This window comes from Colletotrichum fructicola (assembly GCF_000319635.2).
Source record: "Colletotrichum fructicola Nara gc5 chromosome Unknown KSG_Nara_v1_contig10, whole genome shotgun sequence".
Lineage (NCBI taxonomy): Eukaryota > Fungi > Ascomycota > Sordariomycetes > Glomerellales > Glomerellaceae > Colletotrichum > Colletotrichum fructicola.
The window spans coordinates 2,379,320-2,394,268 of NW_027094060.1; the positions used below are offsets into that span (position 1 = coordinate 2,379,320).

The 14,949-nt window shown below is 48.9% G+C and overlaps 6 protein-coding genes across 6 annotated transcripts; 3 read left to right on the forward strand and 3 right to left on the reverse strand.

The window, feature by feature from the left end:
- Positions 1 to 1,914: 1,914 nt before the first annotated feature.
- CGGC5_v016171 (uncharacterized protein) lies at positions 1,915 to 2,753 on the reverse strand (the record flags this gene model as incomplete). The annotated part of the gene is made up of 2 exons (XM_032020314.1): positions 1,915 to 2,247; positions 2,313 to 2,753. 2 exons carry the CDS (start codon positions 2,751 to 2,753, stop codon positions 1,915 to 1,917), a joined length of 774 nt encoding a protein of 257 aa, XP_031882637.1.
- A 1,620-nt stretch (positions 2,754 to 4,373) lies between these two features.
- On the forward strand, positions 4,374 to 4,721 carry CGGC5_v016172 (uncharacterized protein; the record flags this gene model as incomplete). Its single annotated transcript, XM_032020312.1, has 1 exon — positions 4,374 to 4,721. One exon carries the CDS (start codon positions 4,374 to 4,376, stop codon positions 4,719 to 4,721), a length of 348 nt encoding a protein of 115 aa, XP_031882673.1.
- Positions 4,722 to 5,739: 1,018 nt separating this feature from the next.
- CGGC5_v016173 (uncharacterized protein) lies at positions 5,740 to 6,565 on the forward strand (the record flags this gene model as incomplete). The annotated part of the gene is made up of 5 exons (XM_066153474.1): positions 5,740 to 5,874; positions 5,966 to 6,044; positions 6,121 to 6,184; positions 6,248 to 6,372; positions 6,441 to 6,565. 5 exons carry the CDS (start codon positions 5,740 to 5,742, stop codon positions 6,563 to 6,565), a joined length of 528 nt encoding a protein of 175 aa, XP_066007224.1.
- An 853-nt stretch (positions 6,566 to 7,418) lies between these two features.
- On the reverse strand, positions 7,419 to 9,767 carry CGGC5_v016174 (putative transporter; the record flags this gene model as incomplete). The annotated part of the gene is made up of 12 exons (XM_066153475.1): positions 7,419 to 7,633; positions 7,685 to 7,799; positions 7,900 to 7,913; positions 7,968 to 8,147; positions 8,195 to 8,451; positions 8,505 to 8,785; positions 8,845 to 9,062; positions 9,121 to 9,165; positions 9,234 to 9,291; positions 9,362 to 9,431; positions 9,492 to 9,547; positions 9,609 to 9,767. 12 exons carry the CDS (start codon positions 9,765 to 9,767, stop codon positions 7,419 to 7,421), a joined length of 1,668 nt encoding a protein of 555 aa, XP_066007210.1.
- Positions 9,768 to 11,407: 1,640 nt separating this feature from the next.
- Positions 11,408 to 12,663, forward strand: CGGC5_v016175 (putative alpha-ketoglutarate-dependent sulfonate dioxygenase; the record flags this gene model as incomplete). The annotated part of the gene is made up of 4 exons (XM_032020309.1): positions 11,408 to 11,621; positions 11,673 to 12,017; positions 12,074 to 12,448; positions 12,497 to 12,663. The coding sequence occupies 4 exons, from the start codon at positions 11,408 to 11,410 to the stop codon at positions 12,661 to 12,663; spliced, it is 1,101 nt and encodes a 366-aa protein (XP_031882695.1).
- Positions 12,664 to 13,430: 767 nt separating this feature from the next.
- On the reverse strand, positions 13,431 to 14,807 carry CGGC5_v016176 (uncharacterized protein; the record flags this gene model as incomplete). The annotated part of the gene is made up of 1 exon (XM_032020308.1): positions 13,431 to 14,807. One exon carries the CDS (start codon positions 14,805 to 14,807, stop codon positions 13,431 to 13,433), a length of 1,377 nt encoding a protein of 458 aa, XP_031882545.1.
- Positions 14,808 to 14,949: the final 142 nt, after the last annotated feature.

The window sequence follows — 14,949 nt, forward strand, 5'->3', positions numbered from 1 at the left end:
CGTCAAAGAAAGGCATGGACGGGTGATGGTATCATTCCGAAGCAAGCGCCCGTTACGACACTAGGCCCGCATCCGGCAGTGCCCCGACCTTCGAAGTATGGCAGCGAACCCAAAGCGGCGCCGTGTCTTGAAGGCACTGGTCAGCGCCGGTGACGCCACCTACACGAGACGCATGCTACCGGGCAAAGGCAGCCGAGCAATCAGGTCTGGACTCAACTCCAGATCAAATACGAGCGAGGGCTTAACGGCACTTAGCGCGCACAGCCTGCCCATAGGCGACTAGCTTCTGAAGCCACGGACATCATTGCCAATGAAGAACATGTCTCGGTTGCGGCATCTGTCAGTGTCATAGGCAATCTTCCCCCCCGCACAGCCCTGAACGTCAGGATGTTGAGGTGTGAGCGGATTCTTCGGGCATCTATGTGCAGGAGCAGCTGCAATGAAGCTGGGACTAACGCGGCTCTGCTGCGCAGACTCCGGACCAATTGATCATTTTCAATGATGACGTCGCGAATGTGATGTCGGAAAGAAGATATGACAACCTCGTTAGGAGTCCATACAGATTGTCCAGAAGCTTCTCATGTCCGGTCCCCCACGGAGCCCCACTAAGCTCGAGACTCCGTATTGAGTTGATAGCCGCAATGTCATCCCTCCCGTCGGATTTGATCAGAGTGGCATCAATTGCGCTGACATGAGACGCAATCCTGGTAGTATCATAAACTGTTTGCGTCGGTCTGACTTATGAGTGTCGTACCTGCGGTTCACCGCCGATTGGATGGCAAGTAGATCCGGCCGGCCGCATCCTCGGGTCTTAGCGTCGTCATCGTGGTTGCCAAGATGCGGGGTCAGTTATCGTGGGGATCTTGGACTATTGGATTCATGTGGTTTCACACTGCCTTTCAGCTGTCATTCATTTTTCTTGTGGACTCACTTTGATACAGAATCTGCAGAAGTAAGCCTCGCGGCTTTGTTACCGTCGGCCTCCTCGATGAGGTGGTATCAAGATCGTGATCAATCTTCCGTCCGCTCAGTTATCAAAACAGTGCTCCGGATATTACGCAAACGACTACGTATATGCCTTATCATCAATTCGTAGCGATGTCATATGCGTCGGAATCTGTGTTTCCGGCCAATGTTCTGGGTCAGCCGCACCTACTTGTAGCGTCCGCTGATGATGATCAAGCGTAGCCAAGCGGCTGAGCAGCTGCGTATATGGAAGCGAGAAACATGATCTCTTCAAATATTTCTAGTTTGAGTACTTCAATGTTCCTGGGCTATTTCATTGAGACCACTCACATTGTAGCTGGAGGAAGAGGCTGCCAACCCTCGTCTGTCCCAAGATCCAGGATCATCCCTTGGATCGCCGATCAAATTGTCCGGGACTAAACATCATTATTCCGAGACATCTCAACGAGCTAGCTGACCCGATCGAACGCCAGGCGCGAGTGACATGCAAAAGAAAATTCCTCATTTTACCTACCGCTATGCGGCATATATGAATCGGGATGAATGGCATGACCGGACGGTTCTCATCCCATCTATCTTGATCTGATATTTATTTGACAAGAACCTTTCAACCCAAAATTATGCCCCTAGCTTTGGCTCGTAATACGAAACATCCAGCTGGCGTTGCTGCTGGGCAACGGCGTCGTCAGAGGCCGATTCTGGAGGTTGGCGGTACCAGTGTCGCTTCAACAGGCAATCGGCCTGGTGTGGCAAGATGGGATTCACGGAAATCAAAATGCGGATCAGCCCGGTTGCAGCCACAACTGCACCGTCGCACGCGATTGGATCGGGGTAGTGGCTTGGGTGGAATGTGCCTTAGCCCGCATCTAGTTCAAACGAAAGCCTCGATCAAATTCTTTGTCGTATTTTAACAATGCGGTGTCCTAAAACCCATTACGCGGCTTGAGCCTAACCGGCCTTCTTGGAGATTCCGATTAGCTTACGCGCCAGCTCCTCGCTCTTTCCCAGGAAAGGGCTATGCCCAGCTGCAATTCTCTCTTCTTGCATGACAGGGGTGCCTTTAACCAGTGCCTCTTGAAGGCTCAGCGGAAAGACTAGATCGTTCTCACAGATGAGATACGTCTTCGGTATGACGATGTCCGACGCAATGAAATTGATTCCGGTCTCAAATGCATCTTGGGAGTGCGGCAGCAACATGCTAAAAACCCTTGTTGCTTCCTCCTCGGAAGTGTCATTGTACAACAGTTTGGAACCCTTCAAATTCACCGTTGAAAGTTTGTTCTGCGTGAAATACGTTTGTTAAGCAGTCGAGCTACCATGCTGTACTGCAATTAGGTAGGGCTCACCTTCGTGTAGGACTCGCAAGTATCCTGCCAGTCTGGCCAAGCCCCGCCAAAGGTCGTGAGAAGATCCCATCCTCTGACAGGAACGGCAAAAGCTGCGACGAAGATGATGGAGTTGAAACCGCCTTTCAATCCTCGTGCGGCTCTCTCCTGGGTTCCTTGACCTTCTGTGGCGACGGTTGCCGGCACTCCTCCATAAAAATGTGCCACGAGAATGACCTCTCTCCCCTGGTCGAAGTAAGATGTCGCCTCCTCGATAATCTTTGCTTTGTCGGCTTCCCATGTAACTTTGTTGGTGCCATGGCCCATCGATGGCATTTGCGGGATAACGCATTTGTATCCCAGTGAGATGAGATCAGTCTTCAATGGCTTATAGCATTCCGGCGGGTGCCATGCTCCAGTGACAAGGAGGAAGACGGGCTTGTTTCTGTCAATTGAACCCATTTTGGCAGTCGCTGGTGATATGATTGTAGGAGAAAGTCAGTTGACGAAAGCGAGAGTTTGGGCTCGGCACTTGCTGATGCTTAATGGGAAACTAACATGCGAATGAAAGACGTGGTTGGGTTTCGACAAGGGTAAGATAAATAACCCAATCCCACCACACAGTTAGTTGTTGGCCTCTGACCTAGCGAGATTAAAGGCTCCGCATCCCGCCACAATTAGGTCGGTTTCATGCAATAACTGATCGAACTCGTAAGAGTTGAAACCTTCAAGGGTGTCCTGATGCAATTTTCCAGATTGTTCAGCTCCGGATACTAATGCATGTATCATACGTTGTGATATTGCCAAACGCACAAAGACTGAATGTAGGTTGCACGCTGCTGCGATCTGGGAAATATGCAGAAGTCTACATACCTAATAGTCTACTACTTCCTTTAACTTTGGCAATCGCCGAGTACGCAAGTCACGGCCCTCATAGGGTAAATGTCGTATATGATAATACATTCTCGTTACCATAAATGGAGAGGTGATGACAGGAAACTGTCGGCCATCTTAGGTGCATCAGATCATTCTCTGATTCAGATGAAGCACGCAAGGCTCATATCCAACTTGGAAGCGAGATATAATGAGGATGATGGTTGACTCTGGCCTTGATGACGTGGCATCTTGAACTCGTAATGTCAAGAAAAAATGACATTCATATACCGCACTTCGCAGTATTGCAATCATGAGCGCCATCACTGGATGCACACGAAATCGCGGCTGAGATTAAAAAGCTTTAGCGGCACCAATCCCGGAAATCCGCCTGAACCCGGGCCAACTTGGATATGGTCAGCTTTGACTATCCCGCGAAGGGAAAGCTGAAGTCAATGTAAATTATCTCAAACTTTCAGAGGGTCTATAAATTTGTCATTCATCTCAAGTACCTAACCTCAAGGCGCAGGAAGGCGACCGCCACCGTCCGATGCGGCCGCCACTAATGTGATCTCCTTGCAGCGAATTGTAGAAGGAGGGGCAAGATCTCTTTTCTACAGTTTTGTCGGGAAAGTCGCTATTTTACCAGCAACGTAAAAGCGCGTGGAGCATTGGAACCTTTTTCGCAGAACCGCGCAGCAGTCTTGTCGAAATTACAGGGAGCTGTTCTGCTATGTCATTATTGATTGATCCCCAGGAGATAAATGATTCATGGGCCATCGAAGAAGTGACAGTTCGAATGCTACTGCATTTGTCGAAATATGTCTCAGTGTTTAGGTAGTTCACGAACGACTTAGCAAGGCTACTGGGTGGTCATCATGCACGGGACATTTGTGTTGAACAATGCATGCCAATCATGATGGATGCGAGTGACACACACGGCCGAGGCAATGTTCCAGGGGATAAGACAAGCATCCAACATACACCTCATTGGCTCAGGACTGAGATAAGACGAGAAAAGATCTGCTTGTGACACCCCAGCCGCATGGATTCGAACACAAGTCTGCCTTCATTATAAGGCTGCGTTGCGCCCCCCCTCCCCCCTTCCTCACCTCAAAAGTTTCTTCCCTCGCCGATTATGTCGTAATCGGAATTTCAAGTCACTCCTAGCGACTTTCCTGGTCATACAACGAAACTATCTGCACCGAGATGGGCTGTATCACTGGCTGGCGAAAGTCAGCGATCGTCAACATCGGCTTGATGTTCGCGTGTCTCATGATCCTCATCGGCGTTCTAGCCGCTGCAATTTCAGCTACAGGAAACGTCAGTCAGTCCTACAAGTTCTACACAGCCAGCTGTGTTAGTGCAACTACTACCAACACGATACTACATCTCGCCATCAACATTCTCTCCACGATTATTCTCGCATCTTCGAACTTCTTCATGCAGGTTCTGAATGCTCCCACAGGGCGTGAGGTCGATATTTTCACGCCCAAGGAACTCATCTCGACATCGGAATCCCATCATGGAGAAATGCTTTTCGTCTCTCGTGGCTAAAGCTCTTCGCATGGTTAGGATTACTTTCAACGTCAATACCTATTCATATGCTGTTCAACAGCACAGTATTTCAGATGGACCGCCGCGTAGGTGACTTCCATATGACCATAGCCACTGAGGAGTTCTTGCAGGGTGGTTCCTACTTCCATCCTGGAGCTAGCCTGTACACCAACGAGTCATCCACCGAAAGGTTCTCTCCTACAAGCGGATATTACAACTTTGCTGACCTCGTATCGAATAACTACCCCGATCAAGCCACCAATGTCTCGAATGCAGCGACTCGCGGATCAAATTGGACAAAGCTAGAGCCCGAAGTCTGTCGAAACATCTATTCCGATGGATTGTGCGTCGGCCTGAAACAATTTGGAAATCTCGTTTTAGTCATAAAGGGTTCAGGCTGGAAGCGATCTGACCTTTGGAACCTATCGGATACTGCCGAAAGTCTCTGGGAACCGCTCGTCCCAAGAACACAGCTGAATACGTTGTGGTACGACGAGGAGTGTAGCATGGTAGGCTCTATAGGTCGAGGGAGCCTATCAAAGTGTGCCATGAGCTGTTCAACAGTGTTGAATATGACTTATATCAATGATGAGTACACCTTGTTTCTCAACACTACACGGTATTATGCGAAATCTCAATATCGACGCATAGAATCCCCAGCTTGGAACACCTCGCTGTACTCCGCACCTGGGAACGGCTCATATTTTGGAGCTCGCTTTCAACCGGAAGACTTCGAAATCGCCTACTGCAGAGCTGAACCAAGAGAGACAGGATGCGATCTGGCGCTTTCGAAGCCTTTACTCCTGGCAGTCGTGATATCGATATTTACCAAGCTCATCATCTGCGTTGTGGTGATGAGGGGCCTCAGGCTGGAAGAGCCGCTTGCAACGCCAGGAGACGCAATTGTCTCATTTATCTCTTCTCAGTTTGAAACAACAGCAGCCCGTATCACAGTCAATCCAGACAGACTTCCGTCTACATTGAAATCTCAATCGTGCGAAAGCCTCCAGCCACGAAGATGGACACGAACACGTCGCCGAAGAGCTTCCGCTATTCCTTGTTCGGTATGGACCGCTACATACGTCATCTTGTCAGTTGGTCTCGTCGCAACTTTCATTTGCCTCAGTTTGCAACTCACGACGGATATACCACTGTAAGAGCACATATGCATTGTGCCGATGGCCTGAAAGCATTCATGGTTGCAGCGGCTCCGCTATTGCTGACATACAACTAACGTTGGATAGAAAATGGATCAAATCGAACCACGCAGAGAACAGTGGTGTTCTGACTCCTATTGGAGGAAGCACGGCTTTTATTTCATCGGTAATCGTTGCTAACATACCGCAACTTTATCTTTCATTTTGGTATCTTGCGTATAACGCGCTCATTACCCGACTAGAGATGAGCCGGGAGTGGGACAACTTCTCATTAGGATTTTGCCCCTTGCGGGTAACTCAGCCAAAGTGAATCTTCCAAAGTCTGCAAGAGCCTGTAATCAAGTCAAGGCACTAACGACAACATTCAAGGGGCGAGCAAATATCGACCTACCGTCTACAATTACCATACAAATACAATATACCACTAATAGCCTCCAGCACGTTAGCACACTGGCTACTTTCTAACACCTTGTTCATCATGGTTTCCCAGGGATGTCAGTATCATCTTACGTCACCAATAGCTTTATTGCCACCATCTAATGGTTCTTGGCCCGAACAATAGCTTACTACCAGGTCGACCCACTATGGTTTGGCTACTTGAATGACCCAATCAGTCTTCCTGCGGATGCGACTGTTGGGATTGGTACGGCAGCAATGCCTCTCCTCATTCTAGCCATTCTCGGGTGAATACAGATACTCATTCCAATTGCTTTGTCAAGAATACCTCTCTGTGGTTACATGCCCGTTGTAGGGACCAACTCTATGGCAATAGCAGCTGCTTGCCAAGTCTCAGCTCTCACCAAAGTTCCTGCTGATGTGGACCAGAGGAACTCCGAAGAAGATACCGAGCTGCAGGAACTTGTGCGCCAGATAAATAGAGACACCGACGAGTACTCGCAGAATCCGAAAGATATGGTTTTCTTTAAGTTAAGGTGGGGCGAAGTCAGAATGCCAGAAGAATGGTATCGTCAAGAGAATGATGTTGAAGGAGTGGCTCATCTGAGTTTCGGGACTGTTCTAGACAACCCGCAGCCTCCAACCGAGGGCCGCCTTTATGGATGATGGCGAAAACTACGTCCACATCCATTGACAGACCAACATCTCTAATTTACGGGCCATTGTAGTTTCGTCAAATCTGAGTGGACTAAAACAGCCTGTACGTAAGGTAGTCTTACAGGTGCAAGAGAATATCCACCCTGAGAAGCCCATGAGAAAGGGTAGGAAACGGTCACTATGATCTTATGACAAACAGAACAAACATCTGGTCAAGGCTGCATAATCAAGTAGTGTCGCAAGGGAAATCCCCAATATGACCCCCAATTTGTATTTCCGAAGATGCTCGCTAGAAGGAACCTGTAGTAAAAGATCTATTCGGTAGATTTGGCAAACGAGGGAGTCCTGTCTCTGTCGCTGTCTCTTGTCTCTGTCGCTGTCCTCCATAACTCAGTCCAGTTTGGCAGCCCGGTCATTGAGACATGTCGGTTGCTGTATATCCACATCTCCAGTGACGAGAGGGTCCGCCATCGGGTATTGCACCCCCTTAGTGACTAAACCGGAAGTCTAGTCGCTTGTTTCCTTCATCCTTGGTGGTCGCCAAGTATGCGAGTCTCTGCTCTTCTGACATACCGTCCCAGATCTTGTCGCGTCGCTTGTTACGGTAGACATAGTATGCCTTAACCAGAGGATAGAGTACTAAGTTCATGCAGACGATGCCAAGGAGGGCCCTGTTTCCTCTCTTGTACAATGGCGCATCATCTTGAATGATGTTAGAGCACAGTACGAGTGAAGAAGGTACGATAGACTCACCAGAGCGATAGATATTCGAAGAAATGATACCACTAGTCTGGACGAACATGTTGTAACATGCAGCAGATACAGTTCGGGACCGCACAGTGTTGGAGTTTCGGCTATTCCATCCAACCTTCAAAGTGTGTCAGTAACCTAAGCCTCTAGTAATGATGGTGAAGATCCCTAAACATCAGGGACCGTTTGAAGCCTATTTCATGCAGGAAGTCACTAACTTGAATTGGGTGAGCTGTAATCGAATGATTAGCGGGGATTTAAAACGCAGGTTCAACATGCACCTTACCATTGGGGTAGATGAGCAACAGAGAGATGACTGTGTACAACACCCATCTGTTGACTTCAGTGGTGTCCACGACATTCAGATAGATCAAGAAGGGGAGAGTCCAAAATTGACCAGACATGGCGATGAAAGTGAGCTCTTTGAAGACTTCAGCTAGGTAGGTAATCGCAAGCATGGTAATCACTAACAAAAATGTCAGCGCTGATCTATGTCATTAGGACAGTACCTACTGTGGCCCACTGTATTTGGGATAGAAAGCAAGTTCGCTTGGAAGGTATCGAAACCTAGGTTGCGCAACGTCAAGGTAAGATACTGTTGAGGCGGAGTGGACGGAATCTGGAAAGTGAGACCGAGGATATAGAGAGGCCAGAGGTCGTAATCCCGTAGACTATCCCACAACAACCGTGGAGTGATGGGCTCTCGGTTATGCATGCTGCTTTTGCTCGGGTCTTCGCGAAGAACTCTATTCACAAGGATGGCTTCCTCTCTGTATCGCAGTCAGCAATGGCTCAGTAATCACATGTCCGTGTGCAAGTCTACCTTTCTGTAAACCAACCCTTCTTGCCACGAAACCAACTGGCAGTTTGGCAAGGTCCCGCCGGCATCAAAAGGAAACCAAAGATTCCAATGACCAGAGTCAGGAGTCCTTCAATCAAAAAGAGCCATCTCCATCCCGCGTGTCCTTGCAGACCCCGCATGTGTAGTAGCCCATAAGCGAGTAGGGCTGACAGAATATCTGCAATGCTCATAGCAGTCCAGAAGAAGCCAAGCCGGAGAGATAGCTCGTGGTGCTTGTAGAAATATGAGAGGTACAGGATAACCTACAAATATGTTAGCAAAGGTCCCGGTATCGGACGTCAAAATAGTAGGTAGAAATTACATCGGGGATGAAACCACCCTGTAGCAAACCCAGAAGCGCACGGCAGGCGAGAAAAGAGTCTCTTCCAGAGAGCCAGAACTGGCAGCTCGCCACAATACTCCACAGCACCATCTGTGCAGGAATCCACCGGTCAGGCCCAACCCACTTTGAGACGAGTTGTGATGGCAACTCAGCGCAAAGGAAGGCTAGCTTGAAGACGGTGTTTCCTAGGTTGAAGTCTGCACAGCAGGTCAGCTCCCTCACCAAAATATTACACCAATGTCGGAGTATCTATACCATTGGTGGTCATTTTGAGATCGCCCAGCATGTTGTCGGTATTTGCTGAATGGTTTCAAGTATGTTAGCACATCTCTATCAACGCTGATACTCCTCGCGTGATAAGTTCGAACCTTGGCTGATGTTGGCACGATCTAGCTCGAGTGCCATGAACATGATGCAGGCCCAAACCTGTGACTATGTATTAGCACGTGAGATGATTGAGTGATTTGGTGTTACTTGCCATGATTCGAAAGTCGACCTTCCGGATAAGGGCATATTCCTCCGCCCAAGTCCATCTAGCCAATGGATCAAATCTGTGGATATTCTCCCTGAGTTTTACGTCAGACCTGCGCGCGCTTGCAAGGACAACCCAAGATGGAAATATTCACCAGTCTGGTCGAGGGTGGTATTTCTCTGCTGTATCGGGGTCATCGAATACGCTTGGCTTTGGCTTATCAGAACCGTTTCAACATCTCTAGAAATGCATTTATCGGCATCCAACATACCTGGGTGGCAATGGCAAACGGATCGTAGTATTTGTCTCGTTGGAAGAAGAATCTCTTTTCCTCTTTGGGTACACCTAGGGGAGGGATCCCCTCTAGAGATGCGGTAGATTCCGCCCCCTCTCCCTTTTGCAGAGGGTCTTTCGCCAGAACCGTTGCCATGATCGCAAAGAGGTTATGGCACTGGCTTCGAATGTCGTTGAAGTTGAGGCTGAACGATGACCATCTGATGGGATATCTCCTCGGAGAAGAATTTCCCTACTACTTAAAGAGAATCGGAGTAAGCAGCACGGTTCGCCGGATCTCGCCAGGTCACCACGGCAGACAGGGACCCTTCTTACAAGGTTGTGTTTCCACGCTGCGATGGCGAGTTGGATCCACAATATCACGCCCGCGTGGGATGTCGGAGCCCGAATGGAGCTGAGCCTGGCTGTACTCGGTAAAGAAAAAGGAGTCGAGCTGGGTCAGCAGTGTCTCAATTCCCCATCTCTTATCTTCATGTTTCGCAATTGAGCAACGTTTTGATCGAGAGTTGCCGACAGACCTTGGATGACGGATATGCCGTCGCAGCTGACGCACCTTTCGATCACTCAGGAGGTTGAATATTGGTGCAAGATGTTTCCATACGAAAGTTGTCTATTTACGCAAAAAGAGTTATCTTTACTGAATGGTCTACCTAAAGAACTTTCATTGCGCGTCCGAAGCCAGCGTGCATTGTACACTTTAACCCCGAGATGAGATGAACGTGAGAAATAGTGCAGACACGGCCAAGCAGCGTTTGCACCCAACACAAGCCTTCCTCTCTGAAGCTATCCAAGTTTCTCTCGTAATCCACGGCTTGAATTCCGTATCTCTTAATTCCAATATTATGAATATGCGAGATACGCGTTACGGGGGTTTCCTCCGGACCCTGCAGCTAGCTTTGCCGCTCGGAGAGAGGCCGGCATCCACCCGGCTCCGGTGTCATTTTTTGGTGTGTCGAGTAGCCTCTTAATTCATTGGACATAGAATCCCACTGTACTTTTACTGGGAAATTTGTGAAATCCGTTATCGCATGCCGTTTGGTAATGCTCACGGGGTGAGCATGTTGGTGGTTCTGCCACCCTTGCTTTGCAGCTGCTCGCAATAAACTATCATTCTGACGCAAGCCACCACCACGTCTTCTTATCAGTTAGGCTTGATCCAAACCTTGTGATTGGAAGCCAGCTGAAAAGCACCAAAATTCGTCTCTCTCGGTACAAGTGAGTGCTGCCAAGTCGTTGGGTGTAGACATGCTGATAGACCTCTTTCTTTAGCGGTCGCGACTAGTGTCACGAACAAAAATTCATATATCATTTTGGTCGATAAGAACACCAAGTTCAATAGATTTACCAATTCGATGATGATGTCTGTTAGGTATGCGTGCATGGGTAGATCAAATATCCGAAGCATGATTGGCCAAACCAACGAGGCCGGCTGATCACATCATCCACTCTAGATCCACGCAATAATGTCAAGGGGGTGGTCAATCACGAAATAGGCTCATCCGCTTTCACCATCCCGCCGAGCTCAATCAGCTTTCCGTCTGAAGATTGCGGGGTTCCCCAGGACATCCAATCCTACCGGATGTCGCTTCATTACGACACCATCCCGTAGCCGACGATGTCGCGACATGTGCAGTCAGCCAGCGCAAGACGCGAGCCGGTATCAAGAGCCGCTCGAGTTATAAAATAAATCTATTCTCTCAGGTGGCGAGCAATTCACACAAGAACTTCTGTTGAACATCCAAGATCAGTGCTATTAAATCAACGCATCAGACAACCATGGCTCCTACAGCAATTGAATCAGAAGTCCCTATTCACACCAGCACAAAGGCGCCGGCGTATCCGGAGCCCTTGAAGCTTTCCTCGTCGCTCGACAGCTACGAGTCGTTTGATGTGACCCCTGTCATTGGTCGCGAGTTCCCGAAGGCCAACCTTGTGGAGTGGCTGAACGCTCCGAATGCTGATGAACTTATCAGAGACCTCGCTATTACCAGTAAGCCATAACAGCATGTCCTGACACTATGGAAAACTGATGAGTGCAAAGTTTCCCAACGCGGAGTGGTCTTTTTCCGAGCTCAAGACAACTTGACCAATGATCTGCAAAAGCAGCTAATTCTCCGGCTCGGCGAGCTGACCGGCCGCCCGAAGGAGTCCGGACTCCACATCCACCCGGTCCTCAATTCGGAGCGGGAGCTTGGTGGGTCTGACCCGGAGATCAGCACTATCAGCTCAGTGCAGCACAAGAAGATCTACCGCAAGCCTCTGGAGGGCGAGGAACTCAGTCCCAAGAAACAGTCAACCGCTCAGTGGCACAGCGACATCGCTTTTGAGCCTGTGCCGGCAGACTACTCATCCCTTCGTCTGGTTCAATTGCCCAAGACTGGTGGAGGTAAATGATCCGCCCACTCCGCTTCGTTATCAGTAATCACTGACCTGCGAGTTTAGATACTTTGTGGGCTTCTGGATATGAGATCTACGATCGCCTTAGCGCTCCGTACCAGAAATTCCTGGAGAGTCTGACTGTGACCTTTGAGCAGCCCGGCTTCGCTGCTGCAGCGGAGCGCGGCGGCTTCACTCTCTACGACAAGCCTCGCGGAAATCCCAAGAACATCGGCAGTATCCTCAAGGCGGTGCACCCTATCGTCAGAACCAACCCAGTCTCTGGCTGGAAGAGCATCTTCCCGGTTGGAGGCCATGTAAAGCACATCAATGGTGTCACCGCTGAGGAGAGCAAGCACCTCCTCGATTGGTTTCTTGATATTCTGCAAAAGAATCACGATCTTCAGGTTCGTCTGAAGTGGCAAAATAACAACGACATTGGTGAGCTTGCTCCACAACACGTACGAATCAGGCTAACAAAAAATGCAGCGATTTGGGACAACCGCAGTACTTTCCACACCGCGACCTTTGACTACGATGACCAGGGGGAGAGGTTCGGTAACAGAGCGGTTGGAATCGGCGAGGCGCCCTACTTCGACCCAAACAGTACCGGCCGTCGGGACGCTCTGGGGCTGGATTATATCACTGGGCCATAGGCATGCAATCAGAGACGCCGACGAAGAGATGTTTTACTATTGTTGCATGTACAGAACTTGCATATCAATCTATCAGTGTCCATTTCGAGTTTTAACATTTGCCCATCTCTTACAAAATGCTATGGGCAACGGCCAAGGGACACCATTTTAGACCTGCCAACTCCAGCAACAACTCGGTTCGGTATGGTGTCGGGGGCTGCTGTTCGTTGATTGGACGAAAAGACTGATCGGTTTTGGGCATTCGAATGTAGTCTACGGCCATAGCGTTCGATATATAACGAGATAATGGGCATTATGGCCAACGAATATCTCTACTCTCTTTGTCGTTCGAGCTCACCAATACATTTTGTTAGACTGTGGTGAGTCGTATTATCAATTATCATGCAACCAAAGGTAGTAATTCGGTTTACGACCTTGGCAATAACAAGTAATAACATTCTTCCTATGACATGGATAGTATCTTTGTAGACCGTTGTTTGCAGCACCTTCCCTTCAGCTGGTTCCGTCTGCTGGACTGTAAGGTCTACTGGCCGCATCACTCACTTTGGAACAAATGGGCCCCTAAACTCTGAGGGTGAGTCAGCCAGCCAGGCGTACCACTGAGACCAACTCTCTGGCTTGCTTGCCTCGAATTTTGAGTAATCAACCCCGTCGAGATAGTTGGTGCAACATGTGAGCTTATAAAGCCACTTTGTACTTATCTCGTGACTGTTCGCATCTGATGTTTTAAACGACGTGCTACTGCTGGGAGATCCAATCGACGTGGGTCAGGCATCAGCGAGCTTTTGCTCATTCTCAGATCGAATGTCGACTCCTTCAATCAAATCATCGAGACTTGCTGGTGTTCTTGCACCTTCCTGGAGCAGAACCACTGCGACATCAATGTTAGGGTAGCCTGGGGGAGTGAAGCATTCTTGAAGTGGTGTGTGACCCGCAATGTTACGTGCATTGATATCCGCGCCATGTCCTAGCAGTAGTTGTATGATGGATCGAGGGTCTGTAGTCAGAGGATCATCTGTGTCTTCCTCTGACCTCTTGCACATCGCGACATGATGCAATGGTGTGTTGTCAAATGCATCGCGTATGTCAATGCTCGTCGTAGTCTCATTTAGGATAAACCTCGAAGTATCGACATCTCTTCCGCCACAGGCTTGATGAAGCGCGTGGAGCTTGGTACCGAGGTGGGTTATCAGGGAGACGTCTGGTTCTACCAGCACGTCAAGAGTGCCTTTAAAATCATTTGAAATCCAGTGCTCCAGGCGTAGGGCTTCTACCAGCATCTCAATAGTTTCTTTAGAAGAAGTCGAAACCCAGTTCTCCTGGTACTTCTTGGCGGAGACATTGATGAGTGCGAAGTAAAAAACATTGGGACCCTTTTTTAGGATCGGCTTTAAGTAGTTGATCATGCGAGACCCATCCCATGCTCGAGAGCTTGGTATCTCGAGCTGATTGATGGTTGGTTCGAACTGATTCAAGACGGCATCGAGCGATTTGCAAATGAACCTGTTGTCCGCCGTGAAGGAATTGACGGTGGATTGTCCGAAGTGGATGAAAGCGTCGCCATCTATGTAGCGAAGAGATTGTAAATCTCTATTGAATGCCGCCCAGTGAACAGCGGACAACTCGTGATGCCATACAGTAGTCCGCTCGGTAGTCCCGCTACACATCCATGGATCATCATGGGCAAAGTATTCCTCGTCATTAAATTCTCGATATGCAGTGAATGCATTCCCTCCTTTCATGAGAGACTTCGCAACGCCAGCTGAATTACCCTTCATGGCCGACAGAATCAGGGCGGAGGATTCGTTATATATAGCGTCTTTCAGGTAAAGGACTGGCCAGATAGCATTGTAGAGAGTCTTGCAGGTGTACATCAGACGGATGACATCTCTCCAGACGTCAAAATGGGGCCAGCTCCTTACACCCAGATAGTCCAGTCCAGCAACCCAATGCGTCCAGGGCTTGCCGTAACCACGCCATAAATCTTCGGGGTATAAATTGAAAATTTCATCAACAATATTGAAGATGATTTCTACCGGCAAGTCGAGTATCGTCAGCTTTTGTCCAGCTGGTCTTTTTGTACACGTCGGTATGTCTTGTAAATCGAGATTGGTTCCAAGTCTTGCTGACTTGGATTCGGCCATACTGTCGGGATGTTGAATCATGCTTTCTGACTTTGGGTTAATAATGAAGAGTGCGTTGGAGAAAGCTCTAGAGATGAATGATATCTGGGGCGTAAGGAGAAGTATGTGTGCCGAACGGCAGTCGGATGGATGATGGCTTGAA